Source organism: Grammomys surdaster, unplaced genomic scaffold (assembly GCF_004785775.1).
Source record: "Grammomys surdaster isolate TR1022 unplaced genomic scaffold, NIH_TR_1.0 126163, whole genome shotgun sequence".
NCBI classification, from domain to species: domain Eukaryota; kingdom Metazoa; phylum Chordata; class Mammalia; order Rodentia; family Muridae; genus Grammomys; species Grammomys surdaster.
Window position 1 is genome coordinate 8,081,205 of NW_021620970.1, and position 23,490 is coordinate 8,104,694.

Below are 23,490 nucleotides of genomic sequence, written 5' to 3' on the forward strand. Positions count from 1 at the left end.
AAACCAAACCAAACCAAACCAAACCAAACCAAACCAAACCAAACCAACAAAAAAACAGTATTCATTGGGTTATTATACACCCCCCCCCATGAATTTTAACTCCTATCTGAGCTTAATCATGGTCATGCTAAGCATTTAAAAATTCTACCTGTGGCATGAAATATTGTGTCTCCCATTAATACTCTCAGTGGCAGATAAAAAATATTTTGTGTATATGTTCTTAAGATGGATGAGTGCATAGATAGATAAAAATCTGATTACGAAGGGATTGTTTATATTTCTAAAAAAGGATTTTCTTATTTCCTATTTGGTTTCCTCTGGGTAGCAGATGTGTGTCTACCAAGAGGTTCAGTCGTGAGAACTGAAACCAGTTTCTAGTTGCCGTCTGCTGCAGTCACACTAGCAGTAGAGTCCAGACTCATTTCCTACATATGTCAGTTAGGCTGGCCAAGTGCCCCAGACTGTGCTTCCAACTCACCGTGTTAATGAAGTACCTAACAGGGCCTCCAACAGGTCAGTTCTCCTGGAGCTTTTAAATTACAAACAGTTCCTGCAGGGAGGCGGCCATTCAACTAATTACTTTATTAAGTCTCTAATTCCTAGATTGGATTGCATTAAATTAGCAGGTTACCCACAGTCTTCAGCTTCTTTCATATAAATTTCCAACAAACAGGCAATTGTTAAGAAGCTAAGTATTAGATCTCTAAACTAGTTATTCCATAAATAGTTGTTTAATATTTACGCAGAGTAACAGAGGAAAGCACATTTTTATATCACTAGAGAGCACACAGTTCAGAATGTGTACTTATTTTTCTCTAATCAAATGTTTGATCAGGTGCTCATAACAAAGTCCAAGTTTGGGAAAGTGGGTACATACACATACATGCACATGCAAATGCACACATGCACACATACTTGAATGTACAAACACACGCACAGCCTTTTATTCTACAGTCTCTGTGTTCATATGGTTTTGGTCAGGCTAAGCAACTAATGGTAGAATAGAAAACATGAAACAGGGATGGAGAGATGGCTCAGCCATTAAAGACTAGGCTCACAACCAAAAATATAAGAAAGCATGAAACAACTTATAGATTCCAGGAAGTTTCATCATGCCATGCATTATTTCGTTTTAGAACTTTAATAAGGGTTACTACATGTGCACATTGCAAGAATATTCATCAGAGGGAGGTGGGCGCTTGAGGGGAAGGTGATTTCTTTTCCCCTTCAGAGTTCATCAGCTTCTTTGGGAACTGTACCAACTTCCTTTCCTTTTCTAGATATGCAGGAGGCATATCTTGACTGGCACCAGCAATGTTTGGTGCCCCTTTAAGAATTATTTCTCCTGGATAGTTGCCTTGGAATCTTGACCCATCACCTGGCTGACTACATTCCTACATTCACTATGAAGGAGTCAAGTCATGTGTCAAAGGAATGGGTGGCATGGATTTTGGCATGTGGTACCATAGCTATATATAACCTATTGTGCTGGGTGCTGGGAATGGGTGAGAAATTCCTATTCGTCTATTCTGAGCAAGTGGCACAGGGATTATTCAAGCTATTGCTGAATGAGTCTGTAGGTTCTTTTTTTTTTTTTCTACTAGATACTATTTGCAAATAACCAAACACTGGGAAAGCCAGGAAACTGTTCTCTGACCAACAAATTGGATGGGGAACTAGTGGTTTAAAAACTCCTTATTCTGGAGCAAGTGTGGGGTTTGGAGTTTTCTAGAAGTGAATTATGAGTTATGAAGTGTGATATGTGTGTTGATATTAGTGCTCTCATGAAGGGCGAAGGGTTACGGGAGCCAAGATGCCTTCTCTTTTCTTACCTAATTTGGACTTGGTCAAGTCTGGCACAGTGCTGGTGCGTCATGGGTGCACTGTATCAGAAATCAGACAGACATGTTTGTGTATCTCTATGTCAGAATTCACTGAATAATACCAAACTGGCTACGCCATTGGCTGAAATTTACCAAGTATTCCCGGTTTTCTTTGATAGCTGGCCATTGGCAAGCATAGGTTCTTTTATCAGGATCTTAATTACAAATACTTTTAGATCACACGGTATATATGACATAATAATTATGTCTATGTGTAGTTACGCAATGGCTACAAAAGGATTGCAGAAGCTACAGCAGAGTTCAAGTCCTTCGGAGGAAGAAGGCAGAGGAGGAAAGAAGGAAGAGACATGTAAGGAGTCACTGTGCAGGCCGACGTGGGGGTGTTAGATGACACTACAGAGGCAAGCCAGGGTTGCAGAGTTAGGCCAGGACTCAGGATTGAGTCAAGATGAGGTACAGGATGCCGTGCAAGGTGAGGTACATGCATGCCACAGAGGTGGTGGCGTGAAACAGATGGACTGACCATGGAAGTTTAAGCTGGTCATCAGCAGTAGGGACCAAGCTAAACTGAAACCCCAGGCACTCAGGAGTTCTCTAGCTATTGGTCTTTTCATGCTCACAGGAAGGAGTCAGAAGACAGGTTGGTGGAGACCATAGCCACAGCAGTGTTAGGGGCTCTTCTTTAGGGGCTCCAGAGAAGGGTGTTGTAATCTTTATTAGTCTGGTTTTTCTGATATGATTTTAATAGACCTACATACTCATATGGTCCCAGTATACATTGCTAAGTTTATGGTTGGTATCTTCTTGCTTTTAGGATTTGGTCTGTGCTTTGTGGGACCTGCTGAATGGGTGGTGTGGTGTTTGCGTGTACAAGGTGCAGAGTCATCCTGCATTTTCACTCAAAATAGAGCCAAATGTTGATTGCACATTGGAGTCACCTAGGGCAAAGCACAGTCTAAAAATGTTATATTACATATTTTGGAGTAATAGAGCAGAGCACAGCCAGATATCAACATGATGGGTGTGGTTTATATGATTATAACGATATTGTAATGAAACCAAAGGCCTTTGGCATGTGTCTTAGTCAGGGTTTGTATTGCTGCACAAAACATCATGACCAAGAAGCAAGTTGGGGAAGAAAAGGCTTATTCAGCTTTTACATGTCCACATTGCTGTTGATCACCAAAGGAAGTCAGGACAGGAATTCACACAGGGCAGGAACCTGATGCAGAGGCCATGGAGGAATGCTGCTTACCGGCTTGCTTCCCTGGCTTGCTCAGCTTGCTTTCTTACAGAACCCAGGACTACTAGCCTAGGAATGGCGTCACCCACAATGGGCCCTCCCACCCTTGATCACTAATTGAGAAAATGCCTTAGAGCTGGATCTCATGGAGGCATTTCCTCAAGGGAAGCTCCTTTCCCTGTGATAACTCCAACTTGTGTCAAGTTGACACACAAAACCAGCCAGTACAGCGTGTCAACATGGTGCCTTGTCTAGCTGGCTTAGAGTTCCCTTCAGCAGGTGATAACTGCACAGTAGGCAAGCACTCACTGGCATCCATTTAGCTTTACACATATAAGCAAACAGCACTTGAGATGACAGTGGTGGGACATTCAGAGGACGATAATTGTATTATCTAGGCTGGTAACAGAGCCATTTTCTCTTCCGGATATTTGAAGTGTTCTGCATCTATAGGCTCAAGGAGACAGAGAGAGGCGAATAAATAAAAACCAGGAGTATGGGAGGTTGGGTGTGGGACTGCGTAAGGGTATCCTAGGTCGTGGTGGAGCAGGTGCCTAGAACCCCGAGAGACTCTGTAGACCCTGGGTGGGATTCTGCGTGAGAACTGGCAGGAGTTTGGCGCCCCCCAGAACCCAGAATCCTGAAAAGCAGTCATGGTCTCCATAGAATTACATAGGCCAGGCTATAGGCCTCAGGCCCTAGAGATTTACATACTAATAAAGGCCAGAGGACAGAGCAAATTAAACATTCCTCCCCCAGATCCTCCCCCTTTCTCCCTCCCTATATAACTCGGGACTGCCCTGAGTTCTGGGGGGTACGCCTAGATCCATCTATCATCCGCCATGACAATAAACCTTTTTGGAACCAAGGACTTCCTCGTGTTACTGGGGCCTGTCACCGCCAAGGCCCCCAGGCCGCTGGAACCATAAGATTCCTCCGGAATGTGGGACCTGCCACAGCGGTGGAAGCCCCTCTGGGGCCACATGGCAGAGGCGGCTTTTAAATTTTCCCCACAGTTGGGAATACTGTCAAGAGGGGCTGGCATGTTAGCCACAGCCACTGGGCTAGGAGAGAAGAGCGGGAGGGGCTGGAGCCTGTGGGGGTGGAAGAATATCTGAAATGGGAGTTAAAATCTGGAAAAAGAGGAGGTGGTGGCCTGAGAGACCTACTGCTGTTTCACAGTTGGAGCGATGACAGGGTTCAGAATAGAGCTGTGGCAGAGATGCGTCAGTGGAACAGGCTGGAGGCCTAGATGTTACAAAATAAAGGGAGTCTGAGGTGTATCAGAATGAACGTGAGTGTGACTTAAGATGGCGGTATGGTTGGTATGGAGTGGGGGAAACGTGAACCATATGCATCTGTCACTGTAATATAGTTTAAGTTCCTTTAAAAAAATCCAACTCATATACATATACATCATATACATCATATACATCATATACATCATATACATCATATATATACATATATATACATATATACATACATATACATATACATATACATATACATATACATATACATATACATATACATATACATATACATATACATATACATATACATATACATATACATATACATATACATATACATGAAATCAGAAGGTTATCTTCCCGGTGTAGAAAGTTTTGACACTGATAGCAGTGCTCAGAACTCGAATGGTTCCCTGAATTTTTTACCTTAATTAAACTTCCGAATTTTAATAATCAGTGATACAGCAAAACATGACAGACAGAACACTTGTATGTCACATAGCTATCATTTTGATTAACAACCTCTTAAAGTGACCAAGTAAATAAATGATCGTTCATGGGTTTCACATGTCTGTCTGCTGATAGCCACGGACACTGAGAACTTGTGAAGCAACTGTCAGGTCAGATAGAGAATCTACCCTCCTAATAGGATGTGTGAGGGAGGTTTACAATTGAGTTAGTGATGTTTTGTTTAACATTTTTGGTTCTTTGTGTCTCAGAAGTAATTCTTCTTGACATCAGAGTTGGAAATTTAGATTCTTACCCGTGTCATTTTTTCTGGAGAGTGACCATTGCTCCTTACGCTGACAATTCCAGAGCTAATTTAGAATGGCTGGGGATTCCTGTGAAATAAGTCTAGCCTTTTTCTGTGCCTAGACATCTGACTGATGTGTCTTTTCTGAGATGTGGTGTGCCCAGTATAGCTGACCACTGTCAGATAAAGCAGCTGCCGGGTCCTTCTCTAGAACCCAAATGAGTAAAAATCAAGAGTCAGAATGGACTTCCTTAGCTGAGCTATTAGTTAAAACACCCCAAGAAACAGGAACAATTTTTGTGGTTTGAAAGAACCCACCCTTTCTGTATATATAAACGGGCCAGTATTCAGTAATATAGCTGCAATGGTGTAATACAACAAATGAAGCCAGATGTCTAAAACACCGCGGCTGCCCTTGTGCTTGGCGAGTGACCTTTCGTAACCCTTCCTCCCCAGCATAAGACTAAGTTGCCCCCACATTTGCCCTCACATACTTGCCTTTCTCTGCTGCAGGACATTTGTGAGGATATTTCTGACCACGTGGAGCAGATCCATGCCCTCCTTGAGACGGAGTTCTCCCTAAAGCTGCTGTCCTACTCGGTTAACGTCATCGTAGACATCCACGCAGTACAGCTGCTCTGGCATCAGCTCCGTGTATCCGTACTGGTCCTCCGGGAGCGCATCCTACAAGGTCTGCAGGACGCCAATGGCAACTACACCAGGCAGACTGACATTCTGCAAGCGTTCTCTGAAGAAACAAAGGAGGTGAGTGGCCTTTCGCAGCAAGTTGTGCTTTGTCAGGTGTTTCCATTCGAAAAACGTTTTCAGTTTAGAGATGTGAGGATGATGTTTTGTAGGGAAGTAAGCAGGATCTGGGCGGAGTGACTAGAAACTAACCATTTGAGTATGAAGGGGGCTTTTGACATAAGTTTGGATAGATGTCATCCATAGATGTTAGCACTCCCTGACTTCCTGTCTCTTCCACAATTATTTAAAACGTATTTGTTTAACACTATGTTCAGGTACTAGGAACATGATCAAAACAGCATTTCTAGTGGGTAGAAAGATGGCTCAGCAGTTAAGAACACTGACTGCTTTTCCAGAGGAAGTTTCACTTTCCAACCGTCTCATGGAAGCTCACAGTTACCTGTAACTCCAGTTCCTGGACCGCTCTTCTGGCCCCAGTGGGTACAGGCATGCATGTAGTATCCAGACATCCACTCAGGCAAAACACTCATACACATAAAATACCTGCTATCTCTGAAAACCCATCACTTCTGTTGTGAGGAGATTTAAATCTAGTAGTGGGTAGAGAGAAATGGAGAGAGGCTAAGGCCAAACTGTGATATGTCTACAAAATGCAGCAGGACGTCAGAGAAAGAAGCCTTGGACTGCTAACATGGCATTTGTCTTCATAGTTCCACAGCTTTTTATACTTAGTTCAGTTCCTTGCTATTACTTTTCAGAACACATGTTCTTCAAATTTATAAAGCTCTTGTATGTGTGGGATGACGGAGCTTTTTAATGAGTGTTGTAGAATTCGCTTATTTATTAGTGTTTCAATTACTGTTTAACTATCAACACCACAAAACAAATCTGTGCCTATTTTTATAAACGATGTAGTCTTACTGATTTTTGTTTATTTGAAGTAAAGACGCCATTGTAGACAGTCTGTGTGGGGTTTAGAAGACTATGAGCATCAAGATCTGCTTTGCTCTCCTCCAAGCTCTGCTTGCAGTTAACATTCCTTGCTGTTGTGACTGGGACCGTGGGGTGAGACTGGGGGCCATGCTGGCTTCCAGATGCCATTGTTCCCCAAGCCCCAGAGGTTCTCGGTGTGACTTTCATGGTTATGAGAGACTACAGGTTCCAGATGACCACTGTTCCTATAAATCTACTACCTCTGAGCATACATGCTGATGGAAATCCGAGACTTGTCTCCATTCTAAAGGGATCTTTCTTCAGATCTGCCCTTGTCTGCTGCTGCAAGGGACATGGAAATTAAGTTAGTTGATTCCCAGTCAGTATTCTGGGACTTTTCCTATCACTGTATGGATTATATTTGCGTTTGAACTTAAAACATGCACAAAATGGAAACAACAAATGGGGAAAGGCCAGCAGCTATTTGATAATACCTAATTTTTCTCTGACAATGCCATAAGTTTACATTATGTAGTATCCATTTGGATTCTTACAAAAAGACCTAAAAATTATTTATAAATTTAGTTTGAAGCAGTTCGGTACATTTTTATTTTTGAGGCTAGTTTATTGAAGAGAGACAAAAATACACGGTGTGAAGAAGGATAGAGGAACAGTGCCCGTCCAGCCACTGCTTTGTGGTATCTTCTATGAATCAGGCTCTGCCTGCTCTGATCCTTTGCAAACCCTTTCTGATCTCACTTGTCTGTGACTGTAGTGCTACTCAGGGAGAGCTGACAGGGGCTTAGCTTTGTTTTTCCCTGCACACCAGAACTGGGAAAAGAGCAGGACATTCAGATAAAATTCTCAGAATACATCTAGTGGTGGAAGATTTGCAGAATGAAAATGAAATCGAAAAACTTTACAAACTAAGATGAAATACTGGTAAACTAGAACAGCAGATGCCCGCCCAGTGGATTCATTTTTTCAGAATTTGTTTGCATTTCAGAGCCACAGAAAAGAGTGAGATTGAAACACGAGATAGTGGTGAGTTCTAATTGTTTTTCTCCTTGACAACACAAAATATATGAGTTTTATTCTTTATTTGAATATTGAGCAGACCATATAAAATAAACAAAATGGTGGGAACATTACTAAGATAAAGCAAACCAAGCAACCAAATAAATGCATTAGAAAAGAAAAAGTACTTTGAAGCAAATCTCAAAATGTACAATGAGCCACACCAAAATGTTCTGTACTCCGGGCACTTGGCCATTTGCCTCATTTAGCAAGGAAGACAAGGGGTCAATCATTTTATTTTATAGATAAGAAAATAGAACTAAAGAAAAGTTAAGTGGCTGCTTAAATATACAAGCCCAGGAATAGTTAAACTAAATAAACCAAACCAGTTTTTAATTTAATAAGTCCTCCTTGTTTCCCTTCCTTTCTTCTTTCTCTTCCACACTCTGTAAGTTTTTATTGGTTTTCTAGTATGTATAAGGCACGGCGAGTAAACATTAGCAGTCACCCTCAGAGTTTTGTTATCATCACGTGATCTTAGACGGTAGGCAGGGTGGGGCTGTTATCTTCATCTCACCTTGGAGCTCTTGTCATTGTGTCCATCTTCTGGGTGAGAGGACTGGGTGAGAAGAGGTAAATTCACATACATACTGACTGATAGATTTTAACATACAGAAGCATAACATAAAAATAACATAAATGCTCCCTTCTCTATGGGGATCCTTCTAGAACATCCACGGCACGACATGTTGTGTATTCCTGCACTGGCCCTTGTCACCAGCTAGTAGTGTCTCTCAGGACAAAGCAGTGCTAGACTGTGAGCTGCATAAGAACCAGCCTCACACTGTCATTATTCTGTATCTCCTGCGATTGTACCTGACATGTATATACAGATATTACTGTACATAAATATCTGAAGAACTAAATTAAACACTTTAAAACAGAGCGGACAGCCATTGCTTTAGGTGTAGAACAAGGGGATATTACTTTTGGTTGGCGAATTGCGAGTTAATCATAGTGATTATTTGATCTATAATTTCAGTCTACAGACAATGAAAACCTGTAAGACTTAGGTTGTCAAATGATGCTGAAAGGTTTTGGTGTATTTTCCCATCATCCATCAGAATGAAGTTTGCTTTGCTTTCCCTTGTCACAGCTGATCTTTCTGGCTGCTCTCTGGATAGTACTCAGAACTAGAGTCGCCAGTGGTAAAGACCACTCATAAGGGATTGAGTTTATCCGTATTTAAAAATACAATAGCTGTAATGTGAATGCTTTTGAGTATGGGTTTTTACAAATCAAAACAGTAACTAGAGCTCCCTAAAGTTTTACAAAGACCAGCCATACTCTATTCTCTGAGATGCAGTCATTTATTCACCTGACATACAGTGCTAATAAAGATGCCCAATGTTTAGTGAGCATCCACTGTTCAAGAGTTTGGAGACTAAATATACCCCGGCCCTTTCTGTTTGTGAAAAGGCAAGTAGCTGACTCTTCCAACATCTAGCTATTGCCTGAACTCTAAAACTAATTGATTATAATAATACCTTTCTTTAGTATGTTTTAAACCCCACGGAAGTAGGACAGTAATTATGATAAGAACAATATTATGATTAAAAACAATAGAAATATTGTAAATTTCTACTAATTGCTAACTTAAAAGGTCTTAGGGGATGGTTTAAGTATATAACCCATCATTTATAATGGCTTTTAAATAAGCTATCAGTTTTATTCTTTGATAATTTCATACAATGCATTTTGATCATATTTAACTCTTATTTCCCCCCCAATTCCTACCACAGTCACATCCTCTACCTTACTCCCTTCAACTTCTTGCCACTCCCCTCTCTCTTTAAAAAAAAAAAATCCACTGAGTCCAATTCGTGCTGCATAAATCCTCCAGGATGTGGGGCCATCTGCTTGAGCATGCTCAATCTACTGGGGCCATACCCTTAAAGAAAAGTGATTGTTTTTCTTTCCCAGAAGCCATCGCCTGTCAGTAGCTTCTCAGCCAGATGTGAGCCTTGCTGGAGTAGTCCCTGCTCCAGTGCAGATGTTGTGCTGTCTCCACCGCTGCTGTGAGCTCACGAGTGCAGTGTTCCTGTCATCTCTGTAAAATGACATTTCCCTTCAGTCTTCCCTGACTGCTGGCTCTTACAATCTTTTTGCCCTTCTCTCCAGCAACTGTCCCTGAACCTCAGAAAGGGGGTGATATCGATGTCCCGTTTGTATTGTGTTCGGGTCTCCAGGACTCCTCTGACCAACAACTTGATAGGGGCATCCTGCATCTAGCACTGGGTCTGTGATTTAGCATCCTGTAGTTCCTGGGAGGAGCATTATTTTCTGTGTGGGGTAACTTCAGTTAAACTCTTATGTGTGAATAATAAATAGTATCTTCATAAAGGAGAAGCTCCTAAGTAATGATCGACTAAATCAAGTACTTAAAAAAAAGCTACTTTTAGATTGGGAATCACACTATTATTCTCTTAACAACTGCAAGCTTGTCTCACTCATCCCTGGGTGGTTTTAGGTTCTGACTTTGTCATTGAATGAGACATTCCAGTGCGTGAAGACTTGAAGTCACACAAATACACTTAGCTCATTTTTCACTGAGGTTGTAGGTTAGTCTTCATCTCTCCTCAGGGCACATTGGTGTTAGAGGCAGCCTATGCCTTTCTCAGTATACACCATTGCCAAAAGGTAATAATACAGCAAGCCACAAGAGTGAGCATCCACTGAGCAGGTACCCATGTGGCAGACACTTGTCTTACGTATTTTATCCCTTCCAAGCCTTTCAACATCTTTGTGGCATGGATTATCACTTCTTTTCCTTTAAATGTATGTGTGTGTGTGTGTGTGTATTCTTGTGCGTGTTTGCATATGTGATAGCGTGCATGTGGAGGTCAGAGGACTACTTTCAGGATTTGGCTTTCTCCTTCTTCCATGTGTGTTCTGGGGTTCACACTGGAATCGTCAGCCTTGGTGGCAAGCATATTTATATACTGAGCCATCTTCCCACTCATCATTTCCAGTTGCTAGGTGGAGGAAACCAGGGTTGACAACATCCAGCTGCTGACCTGTGGTCACAGAGCCGATTAGTGTCAGAGCAAGGGCGTGACTCTGAAACTTGGTGAGTCTTACCATTTGTGTCAAGTCAAAGTACACACTCAGAGGAGGAAGTGACACACAGGCAGAGAGAGAGAGACTACAGATACCACCATTCATTCATTCATTCATTCATTCATTCATTCATTCATTCATTCAATAGATGTATCCTTGAGTACTTACTCTACAGTTATCTCTAAATACTCAGGGTCAGACCATACATTTTCTGTATGACTAATACTCTTATGATACTTACATACAAAGGAGAGATAAGTTAGATGAATATCACAGTATTAGTTACTATTCCCCAGTGAGATATAGTTCAAGGGGAGGTGGTGTAGATTTGAGAGCATTCTGTGAATGATTCTGACTGAGATGAGAGTCTAACCTCTTGAAGAAGTAAAAACTTTGGCTAATGTCTAAGGGATAGAAGAGTCCAATAGTTGAGAAAAAAATGTAGAAAGGTTTCAAGATAGGAAACACAAAGCTCCGAGGCAGGAGGGAACCTGGTGTTTTCAGAAACTGAAAAGGAGACAGTGTGGCTGGATGCCACCAGGAAAGGGAAAGTGACACAAGAGAAACCTTCAAACAGTTGGGAGTTTGGTGGGGGTTGGGGGGGAGGCACCCCACACCTGGCAGTGTTGGGTTTTTAATCTGACAGTCAGAGGAAGCTACCAAAGATTTCAAGCAGAGAAGTAACAGTATAGATTTGCAACTTGTAGAGGTCCCTGTGCTGGCCGAATAAAACACAAACTAGAGAAGCAGGCACGGCAGTTTTTAAAGCACTATTCAAGGCTTCAGGTGAGCAGGCTCATCGAAGCCCTAGGCTGGCCCTATGTCATGAAGTCACAGTGACTTATTTTCTTCCTTCTGCTGTAATTTAAATTAGGACGGTAGAGCAGATCTCAGAAGAAAGTGGTGAGGATTAAATGGAGGAGTACAAGAGTCAGACACCTCCACTTTGAGATGAGGAAACGTCAGGTACTACCATTGTTGGTACAATATCATCTGGGCGTTGTAGAATAAAGAGTGTTGAGACTGGAAATAGATACAGGAGGAATAGCTAAAGAGAACGAGCACTCCAGAGACAAAATGAACTTCCCGTGTAAGTCATGAGGAGACTCAGTCTTGGGATGACCTGGCTGAAGGGGTACAGGTCTAGCAGCTGGATGGGGGGCTGGGTTCAGGGCTCTCACTCCAGATCCCCTGTGAAGAGACCGAGGATCAATTTCACCTCCTTTACTTAAGGTGCCAAGGGTGTCAACCAGGCTATCATTCAGCTTGGATAAGAGAATTCAATTTTTATCCTACAGCATCAGTTAGAAATCTCCTGGTTTGTCATAGGATATACAAACTGCATTAGTAATGAAGCAAAAGCCTCAATTACACAATTAAAGAGTAAAAACAAAACCGTATAATGCTATTATTAGTATGGAAGAATTTCAAATTATATTAGCTCACTTGGAATCATAGATAAAAAGGGAGAAGGTCAGTTAGCAATTAACGCACTGTCGAGAGCAGGAGGTGGAGGAGGTTAGGCAGAAGGGGGAGATGAGGTTTGAACATTCTCTCATTTTCAAACATAGGCTGTGTATATCTTTAAAAGGTGGGGCCACTGCAAAACTGGTCTCAAGCAGTTTCTGTTCCATTTTTAAAAAATCAGTAGTTCACTCCCATGATCTGTGAATACAGACTTAGCATTGTTGAATTAATATACTTAATTACTCTACTTACAATAGTTCTTGATTTAGCCGCTATGGTAGGCTCTGGAGCGATAGCATAAATAAAAACAGACATTCATGAGGATTTTACTCTTATGTTACTATGGTCTAAATGTGGTTTTTACATAAGGCTTTAGTTAAGAAATGCGTATGAAACTAGGCCTTGTCACGTAGGTCTGTAGTCTTAGCTAGTCACAAGGTCATGGGGTCACAGCGAGCTTAAGCCTGCTTGTTGCAGTGTGAGTTCGTTCGAGGCTGTACCAATGACTCAGCAAGCAAGCAGGAGTGAGAGGAAAGCTAGGACAGAGCATGTCAAGAGACTCGTAGAGCAGTTTTCTAGAATGTTCAGGCATCCTAGTCCAGTCTCCAGAGCGGGAAGTGCCTCTGAAACAATCAATGCACTCTGTTTTTAAAGAAAAGATAGAACCGGAAGTTTGGGGTTGATCTCGACCATCTCAAAGGTTCTAGGCCCACCTTAAAGTTTGAATACTTAAAAGGCAAACAGTGTATAGAAAGCAGCGTAGTAACTGGTTATGTGCCTTTCCACGGGTCAGGCCAGAGCGACTGAAAGCGATCCAGATTTCACAGGGAACGCGTCTACTCAACGTTACACTCACTGAAACCATTACTATTGTGTGTTTCAGGGCCGGCTTGATTCCCTCACAGAAGTGGACGACTCAGGGCAGTTAACTATCAAATGTTCTCAGAATTACTTGTCTCTGGATTGCGGCATCACTGCATTTGAACTTTCCGACTACAGCCCAAGTGAGGACCTGCTTGGTGGCCTGGGCGACATGACGACTAGCCAGGCTAAAACGAAATCCTTTGACTCTTGGAGCTACAGCGAGGTGGAGAAGGAGTTTCCTGAGCTCATCCGAAGTGTTGGGCTGCTTACGGTGGCTACCGAGCCTGTCCCTTCCGGCTGCGGAGCAGCCAATGAGGACTCATCTCAAGTGTCCCTTTCAGACGACCACAAAGGTGGACATGAGGAAGACGGTGCTTCTATACCTGGAGAGCAGCTGGGCTCAACACTGGAAGTGTCTTCCTTAGGGGACACACTGACAAATGCTGCTGCTGAACACCCTTCAGAGACAGCAAAACAAGACTCTACTTCCTCTCCACAGCTGGGTGCGAAAAAACTCCAGCCTGGTCCTTGTGAAATTACGACTCCCAAGAGATCCATCCGCGATTGCTTTAATTATAACGAGGACTCACCCACACAGCCCACGTTGCCCAAAAGAGGGCTTTTTCTAAAAGAAACTCGCAAGAATGAGCGGAAAGGCAGTGATGCCAAGGGGCAGGTGGTTGATCTGAAGCCTGAACTGAGCAGAAGCACCCCTTCTCTGGTGGACCCCCCTGACAGATCAAAGCTCTGCCTTGTGTTGCAGTCTTCCTACCCCAGCAGCCCTTCTGCTGCCAGCCAGTCCTATGAATGTTTGCACAAGGTGGGGATCGGCAATATTGAAAACATAGTCAAAAGTCACATTAAAGAAATTTCTTCCAGTTTGGGAAGGCTTACTGACTGTTATAAAGAGAAACCGCGCCTGAAAAAGCCTCACAAGACCATGGCTGAGGTGCCTCTGTGCAGAATACCTAACCGGGAAACTGGTTCAGGAAAGCAATCTAAGAACACCAGGAGCTCCGCAGTGCCAAGCATAGTGTCTCCTGGCGTTCCCAAAGCCACCGTGAGACCAGAAACAGATTCTGCATCTACAACCTCAGGTGACGTGTGCCATCAGAGAAATCGGAGTGGACAATTGCCAGCGCAGTCGAAGGCCTCCAATTCGCCCCCTTGCAGTCAGTGCAGTGAGCCCTCTCTTGGCTCAGACAACATCAAATCCCCAGATCCTCTTCTTTCAAAAACCAAAAGCCGAAAAGGCTCCCCACCTGCTCCACGTCACGCCACACAGAACGGTCAGGTGGTGGAGGCCTGGTACGGCTCTGATGAATACCTAGCGTTGCCATCTCACCTTAAACAGACAGAGGTGTTAGCTCTGAAGCTGGAGAATCTAACCAAGCTTCTACCCCAGAAACCCGGAGGAGAGACTATCCAGGATATCGATGACTGGGAACTATCTGAAATGAACTCAGATTCTGAAATCTATCCGACCTACCATATCAAGAAAAAACACACAAGGCTAGGCACGGTGTCTCCAAGCTCATCCAGCGACATAGCCTCATCTCTCGGGGAGAGCATTGAATCTGGGCCCCTGAGTGACATTCTTTCTGACGAGGACTTATGTATGCCCCTCTCCAGCGTGAAAAAGTTCATTGATGAGAAATCAGAAAGACCTTCATCCTCTGAGAAGAATGAGAGTCATTCTGCTACAAAATCAGCTTTAATTCAGAAGTTAATGCAAGACATTCAACACCAAGATAACTACGAAGCCATCTGGGAAAGAATTGAGGTAAGGTTAGTTTTAACCTAGTGATTTCTTTGTCTGAGTTTTAAAAATAATGCTGAGGAAGTATTCACCCCCTTCTGACTCTCTTATCAAATATGTTAAATTTTAAATTAAAATTTAAATTCTTCAAAGAAAGATGTGGGGAAAAAAAAATCTAGAATGTTTATCCACCCGGGAGCTTTGTCAGTGCAGCACTGTTTCTACTGCCTGCTGTAGAATTCTGCTGACAAGACTCATACTGAGCAGGGTACCTGACGAGTGGGCCATTGATGGAAAACAACTTACAGACATGGCACACACATGTCATGTGCATCCAGTGCTCACACCGGGTGGGATAGCACCATTACCTTCAGCATTTCTAAATCTCTTTGCTTAGCCCTGGAGTGATTCTCACTTTCTAGCATCTGTTGAAAAGACCTCGGACATCCAACTTATTAGCCATCTTTGCTTTCTCCCCCTCTCTTCCTTTTGGGGACCTCCGACTTATTTCTAAGCATCTCTCACACGCACTACTTGGGGATCTAGGAGAAGAGATTTGATTTGGGGTAAATCTGTACTTTTGGAAGGAATTATTGAATGTGACAAGACCTTTGAAGACAGACACCATCACTCCATAATATAGCTTATGATTTTATTCTCCAAGAGGCATCCAGACAAAGATTTATTTTCTCTAAAATTCTGTTGGAAATAGATCTAGATAATTTTATCATTCTATTTTTGCCATTGGAATAAAATTGTGCACACCTTGCAGAATGTGTACGGTACTTTACTCTGTGTAAAAATCTTCCAGATGTATCTTTAAGACCAATTCAGCCACTATGCAAGGAGGGTTATTTGCAGAATGGATTTTTCTTCTATACTGATGGAAACAAAGGCTTGGTGAGCCTAAGTTAGTTTTCTAAGCTAAACTGATTAGGTTAACAGACATATCAACTCACTGACAATTTTGCTTGGAAAAAGTGTGGATTGCAAATCCATATCTTTTGATTCTTCATTTACTTTTAGTGTTACAGTGTTAGAAAGTTTTCTCCTGCAGGGAAATTTCAACAGGGGAGGGGAAAAGCCATGTAGATTTAGTAGAGTGTATCACTATAACCCCTGGATCTGCTCAGATACCTTCTCTTGTCTTTTTATGTGTGCTCGTTGTCGGACATTATCAGGCAAGGCACTGTTACAGTACAGTGCGTATGGACAGAATAGCCTTATAGCGTATAGACAGAATAGTCAAGTCCATAAAATAAAATTAGCATAAACATGTAAGAGTTATGTTTTAGATAATTGTCACCATCATCAAGTATTTATGTATCTGGTCCTCATCACAATCCTGACAATAATTCCAAATAGGGTTAATTAACTGGGGATTAAAAATATAGACTAGGAGACAGAGGCTGAGAGACACCAGGCAACCTTCTCTGGAGCCCACACTACCGACTTGATCAAAGTCTCAGAGTCATAAGTACATGCCTCCCAGACTGGCAATTAGAGAAACTATGGCAGCCTTGGTGGGGACCAATATGGAGTCAATTTTAGGGGCTACTTCGATGAAGAACAGGAAGTGAGATACTGTCAAAGAAGTGAATGCAATCAAGCAAAGGATTCTAGGCCTTGCTCACCCACCAAAGCTTCTGGGGCCATTTTCCCATTGTCACTCCTCCCTAGTATTCCCTCTGGTCCATCTGAACCTCACAAAGCAGAAGGTCGAAGACATGCTAACGACCGGTTAACAGAAGGGACTAGTGGACCATGATGGAATTCCCCAGGACAGCACCTGCATATAGTACCTAGCATCTCAGATTCTCAGGAATCCTCAGATTCCCCATCACTCACCATCATGTCTTCACACTGATTTTATTGATAGGAAAGATTTCTTTGTAATGTACTTTTATTTTTGCTCCTTTGAAACCCATTTTTATTTATTTTTGAGATTATAATTTAATTATACTTCCTTTTTTATCTGTTATTCCCTCCAAACCCTTCTATATACTCTTTCCTGATCTACTTCAAATCGATGACCTCTTATGTGTGTGTGTGTGTACATATATATGGCACTGGGCAACCAATTGGTGTGCTCCTCCCTGAGGAGGAGCATCCACTCCCAGTCTTACTCAGTTGCCTGTAGCTCTTTGTGAGGTTGAGGCCTCATGGGATTTTCCCCATCCATTTGAAAACCCATTCTTTTAATAGGCAGCATATTTACATGGTTTAGGAACATAGACTTTAATACCCATTATCTCTCCCTCTCATCCCTGGACCCTGTCTTGAGCTCTGGTAACTGTTGTTACTTACTGGCTTAGATCTTCTTAGAAGTTCTGATTCACACATAAACAAGAGCAGACATATTTGTTAAGTAATATTTTAAAAACCAAGAGTCAAGTTGCATCCTGTCCTTCATAAATAGAAGCTGTTATTTGTTATTGTTATTTCCTGATATCTCTATGAAGCTTGGGGGAGTTGTTCCATCTCCCTATGACTTATCAAGAATGTATGGGATGGGTAAACTGGTTGAGAGTTTCGGGTTAGAGTGCCCACTGCCCTGCTCCATAAGCTTTCAACATACAGTTAAGAGGAAACAACTAAATCAAGCCACTGAAGCAGTTAATTTTTTTCTGATAAATGCATGAAGTAGAATAAAAATAATGAGGAGAAATTAGAGAAGGGAGTGCCTAAAGCAAATGGACTTTAACATAGGTTAAAAATTAACATGATGTCTGGACTCATAACTAACGTGAGTCCATGAGCTGTGTCCCAAAGGGCAAGTCTAGCATGAACCTGTTTATTCCTACTGTTGTTCTGTCTGTTGGCTAACTGTATTTTGTTCTACTTCTTCTTAGAATTACTGAGCAATCAAACCCAGGGTCTCTTACATGCTAGGCTAGGCTAAGCAATCAAACCCAGGACCTCTTACATGCTAGGCTGGTGCTGAGCAATCGGACCCAGAGCCTCTTGCATGGTAAGCTAGTGTTCCACTATTCAGTTACATGCCTAGGCTATTGCAAAGTAATGTATTATGGGAACACAATCATGCTTTTTTTTTTTTCCTGTGGATGTTTCTGCTTTGTAATGATAGACTTGAAGAGTTGTGGCAAAAATATGTAGCCTGTGAAGAATGAAGTACTTCCTGTCTGGCTGCCACTGCAGCCAAGTTCCTAGCCTCAGCTCTTGATTGAGGAGGAAAGAGGGAAACTCATTTCTGAGTAGCATAATTAAATGCCAGGTTCTGCTGTAGGTCCTCTCATGTAATTTATATAACAACACTATAGAAGACCTGCCCCAGGATCTGGTTCCCAAACAAGCTTTTGTGCATGTGTTAAGGCTGTTTTAATTGTCATGTTAAAATTACTTTTGTTTCTCCTACAGTATTTAATGTAAGTTGTATTGACTGTATACTTTCTAACTGTGTTAGTGTGTTGAAACCTGGCATTTCTGTTACACGGGGTCTATTAACCAGCTTTTGTCCTATTGCCCTGAGTATCACAGGACCTTGGTATTCTGAAAGAAAGCTTGCAAATACTGGAAGAAATGAGTCAGGCTTTAAGCAGAAGCAAGAGGGTAGTGAGTTTGATTATTGCTGGTATAACAGCTTTAATTACATTAATTGCCAGCACCACTGCTTCTGCAATTGCTGTGACACAAGAAGTTAAGACAGCTACTTTTGTTAACCATTTAGCAAAAAAAATGTTATATAAGATGATTTAGATAGTCATTTGGAACAAGAGATTGATGCTCTTTATCCTATTCAAATTGTTGGAAGGAGGTTCAGAGTTTAAGAGTAAGGAGCCATCTCGAGTGTCATGCCAAATACCAGTGGAGTTGTGTTACTTCTAAAATTTACAATGATAGTCATTATTATTAGGAAAAAGTTTAAAGACACTTGTAGGGTATTTGGCATAATTCTATCACCTCTCTGGATGTTTTAACTTTGCATAGTAAGATTATGAATTTAAAGAATGCTGCTCTGCTGAGCTTTGATGCTGCAGATAATGCTGATAAAATTATCCATGGCTTGAGGTCAATATTTCCATTTTTGTCAAGCATCAAGAATGGCATATATAGCTTGATCATGCTAGTCCTTGTTATCCTGGGAATACATCATGTGAAAGCTTGTCTTTAAAAACATCAACATGTTGGCAGCCAAAGTACATGCCTCGAAACTGAAAATGGACCCCCAGACAGACTTATTAAATTAAGAGGCTGGCAAGACAAGGACGGGTAAGATTCTGCATAGAGCCTCACCAACCTAAGACATAAGTGCATTGCTTTTGATAATGCATATTCCATGATGGGTAAGGAAGGTATTCTTGACAGAATGACCTAAGACAGGCTCAGTCTTGTTTATAAAATAAAAGAGGGGGAGATGTGGAGAGCTTTTGGAGCTGCTTGGCAAGAATCTGACATTGGCCAAAGACAAGGAAATGGGCTGCTTGGCAGAAATATGACATTGACCAAGGACAAGGAAGTGGGTTTCGGGCAGGAATTTGATATTACGCTCAAACAAAGAAGTAATTTCAGGCAAGAGTCTAAATCTTAGGCTAGAACAAAGAAGTAGGCCTTAGGCATGAAAATGACTTTGGGATAGAACAGGGAAGTCAGTTCAGATATTTTGGTCATCCTGATAAGCCCTTAGAAACAGTGATCATGGGAGTGATCACAGGACTTTGCTTATTACCTTGCTTGTTCTTTGACTATTTGTGCTTATTGTCTTGCTTGTTCCTTGACTATTCGCATCTGTTGTATTGCTAGTTCCTCAACCTAGAACTGACCTTAATACATGTGTGTAATTAAAATAGTATAAAAGCAAAATAAATAAATAGATAAATAAATAGATAAATAAATAAATAAATAAATAAATAGACCTGTCTCATTTTGCAGATGAAGAATCTGAGGATCAAATGGGCTGCAGGTCACATGGCTGCTAACTCTAAGGGCTAGAATCCAACTGAGACGCTCGATAGAGAGGACTTGATCTGTGAGAGAAAGTAAAATGCCAAGGAATTCAGACAGGAATCATAAGACTAGATAAAACTCGATTTATCAAGCCCACAAATGCTCTTCTGGGTTAGTAAATGGACAGTGGGAACTCTCCCTAGTGAAAAGTTGTCTCATTAGACAGCCACTTGTCGAAAGTGGGAAATTCTTGAATCTATTGGAACATCTGAGTAATGCCCAGGAGGGCTCTGGAAGGCAGCACCAGGTGGCATCACCTCAGTGAAGACACTTAGATAAGCTTTGTTTGATACAATTCAAGGTCTTCTGTTCACACCCTGGGTTTCTGGATAACACTGTCCTGGAAAGTGACTCAGCTGGAGTCAGTGGTAATAAGTTGATAGATGTGTTTCATAGGCAGGCCCATTTCTCCACAGAGATAGATACAAATGTCTTCAAACGCTGGATTACGGTATCTCAGCCATAGTTAAATGGCTCAGCTGTTGCTGTGCTTCGTTCTCAGAGACATATATACACCACTTTTGAGAACTTGCTGCCAGCTGGGGGTGTCACCGCTCATAAATTATTTGGGAGTCAGTGCAGCACATACTTAGTTCAGCCCCCGCTCTTAGTAACTGGGTTGGATAAAACTGTCCTCATGTCTGCACAAAGGCAGCTGTCATCGTGCTCAGAGATGAAGCTGAGAAGGCGTCGGTAGAGTGTGTTGTGAAAGGAGGAGAGTGGATTAAAGTGACACTGGCTCTAACAATGATTTTCCCACAGTAGAATGGGTACAGACAGGCCCCGTCCTTACAGACTCCATTTTGGTTATGTGCCGACACATCCATGACCACACCCTGAAGGTGGCAACCATCACATGATCACTTCGTTTTCTTTCTTTTCTGTTTTTCCTTCATTGTGGTTACCAAAACTCACATAACAAAACTCGCCATGTTAACCATTCAAGGTGTACAGTCTAGTAGTGTTGGGTACTCAGCCCTTCAGAATGTCTTCCTCTTGTGAAACTCTTGTCAACCTTCCTAACGCTATGACCTTTTAATGCAGTTCCTCACGTTGGGGTGACCATCATACAATTATTTTGCTGCTACTTCATTACTGTAATTATGCTATTGTTATGAGTCATAATGTAAATGCCTATGCTTTCCAGGGGTCATAGGCGACCCCTGTGAGAAGGTCATCTGACCCTTCCTGATGCTGAGAGGCACACTGCTGCCCTCTGCCTTTACACAGCTCCCTTCATTCTCAGCCCTGTGTCTCTGACGGGAAGTGCTCTGGCAGCAGCATCTGCATGGAATGATGCAATGTCTTTCCTGTGACTGATTTATTTCACTTAGTACATACAAGTCAAGTCTAAGTTCTGTTCATATTGTCTACCCATATAGCCCCATAGTTTGTAACACAGTTGAATAAGTCATTATATATACATATATATATGTGTGTGTGTGTGTGTGTGTGTGTGTGCATGTGTATATATTTCTATAATATATAGTTCATTATATAGTATTATAATACATAGTATTATAATATATAGTACTGTAATATATAGTATTGTAATATATAATATATAATATTATCTAATTATATAAAAAATATATTTTATGTATGTACATAAATAATATATGGTATATGATATATAATATATAATATTATATAATATTGTGACATGTATAATAATTCACCATGTGCTACATGTCCAGATTTTCCTCTGCCTTGAACTGTCATCCTCCTGTCTTTGTGATCAGATACCTGATGGAGCAGTTTAAGGGAGGGGATTTGTTTGGCATGTGGTTAGAAGCGACTCAGTCCATCATGACAGTGAAGGCGTGACCACAGGCAGCTTTGTGACGGGCTCACGTGGCTGGGACTCTCCACTTCTCAGCCGAACTGGAAGCAGAGGCTAGACTGAAAGCTGGATGTGTAAAACTATGTCAACTTCCGGGTCACCTCCAGAAACTCATTTCCTGCAGCAAGTCTCTACCTCCGAAACATTCCATGACCACAGCAGCAAATAGCCAGGGACCACATGTTCAAGTATGTGAGCATTCGGGGGCCAGTTCACATGCAAATGGTGAAGTAACCCCACTGGTCCTCGTGTTAGGGAGACCCTGGCGACCACTCTTCCTCCCATACCCCCTTATCTCTGCGTTTGCTCTTCCACCCTTTCTCTCATTCCTGCATCTTTACTCCTCTGGACTTCATGCTCACCCCAGCTCCTGAGAAAGAACAAGTGAAAGGCATCCAGCTTTCTTCTATGAATGTGACTGTCTGACACATCTGCTGACACGTCACTGGTCCAGGTCACCAGGGAGTTTCGGAAACGAGCCGGCATGCTATTACTACAGCTGTGTCTTGCTGTAGCTGCTGGTTAGAACAGCTTGTTAAAAGGAGGAGGCTATGAAGTTAGAAGGAAAGGGTCCAGAGAGGGAATTTGAATGCCAAATGTGTGCACAGCAACGCTATGAAATGAATCTGTTTAATGAATGCATAAATGAGTGAATGAATGGCTGAATGTTTGTTTCGTCAAGTGTAAGCTTCTTCTAGAGTAGGATTGCAAACCAACGATCCAAGGGGCCAGGTGGACGGTGTAAGTCGTATAGCATACACGAATGAGGGCCAGTAGGCTGATTTAAAGGAGCCTACACATCTAAAGGACACCTCAGCTTCAGATGACATTTGCATGGGAGTGTGGCTTTGTATGGCAAGAGATTTTTTTAAAAAGTAGGAAACCTGCATTTTATGTGACACCTCCCAATTTTAAAATTTGAATCTGAGCAGTTTTTAAATAGACCCAACAGACACACTCACGGCAAAGATACGGCTTCAAGTCATTAATCTGCAATCTTCGATGGGAAACTACTTAGGGTTTTTAAGCATATAGGATTGATAGCTTTTAAACATTTATCTGATCCTTGTTTGGGGGCATGCCACTAAACCACGGTGATTCTTAGCTGTGATTGCTCATTATAACTGCTGGAGGCCATTCCAAACATCCCAGTCTCCAACTTTACCCCAGAGCAATGAAATCAGGATCTATTGTTTATTGCTTTAAAAACTCTTCAAGTAGGTCTGGCAAGATGGCTCTGTGCATGAAGGCGCTTGCCATGCAAGCCTGGACACCCAAGTTTGATCCCCAGGACCCACTAAAGAACAATGGAGAGAATCAACTCCACAAACTGTCCTCTGACTGTTATACATGTGATATGATGCATACACATGCACACAATAATAAAAATTGTTAAAGTTCTTCAAGCAGTTGCAATGTTCAATTCAATTGGTCAGTAATCCTTTAGGGCTAATTTTGAATGGTTTTTGCAGTAGGCTGTTTATGTTACTACATAACTATGGATCTGTAAAGATGACTTGCTGCATTTTTGTGTCTGTCTTAAAATAAGATAGGGGAGAAAAAGCTTATTGCAGATTTCAAGTTGAAATTTGGGGGCTGGGAGAAGTAAAGATTTAATAGATGGTTCACAGGAACCACATCAAGTTAGGTTACGCAGTAAATGTTATCTTAAATGCCAACGCTGTGGCCGTAATCCAAGTTGAGAATTCTAAATCAA

General features: G+C 41.9%; 1 protein-coding gene across 1 annotated transcript in view; it reads left to right on the forward strand.

Annotated features, from left to right (window-relative positions):
• Akap6 (A-kinase anchoring protein 6) overlaps nt 1–23,490 on the forward strand; it is a 414,932-nt gene that overhangs the window by 162,376 nt on the left and 229,066 nt on the right. The window contains exons 3-4 of the mRNA XM_028757469.1: nt 5,611–5,862; nt 13,226–14,989. Of these exons, the coding sequence (XP_028613302.1) occupies nt 5,611–5,862; nt 13,226–14,989 (2,016 nt within the window). The remainder of the gene's footprint in view (nt 1–5,610; nt 5,863–13,225; nt 14,990–23,490) is intronic.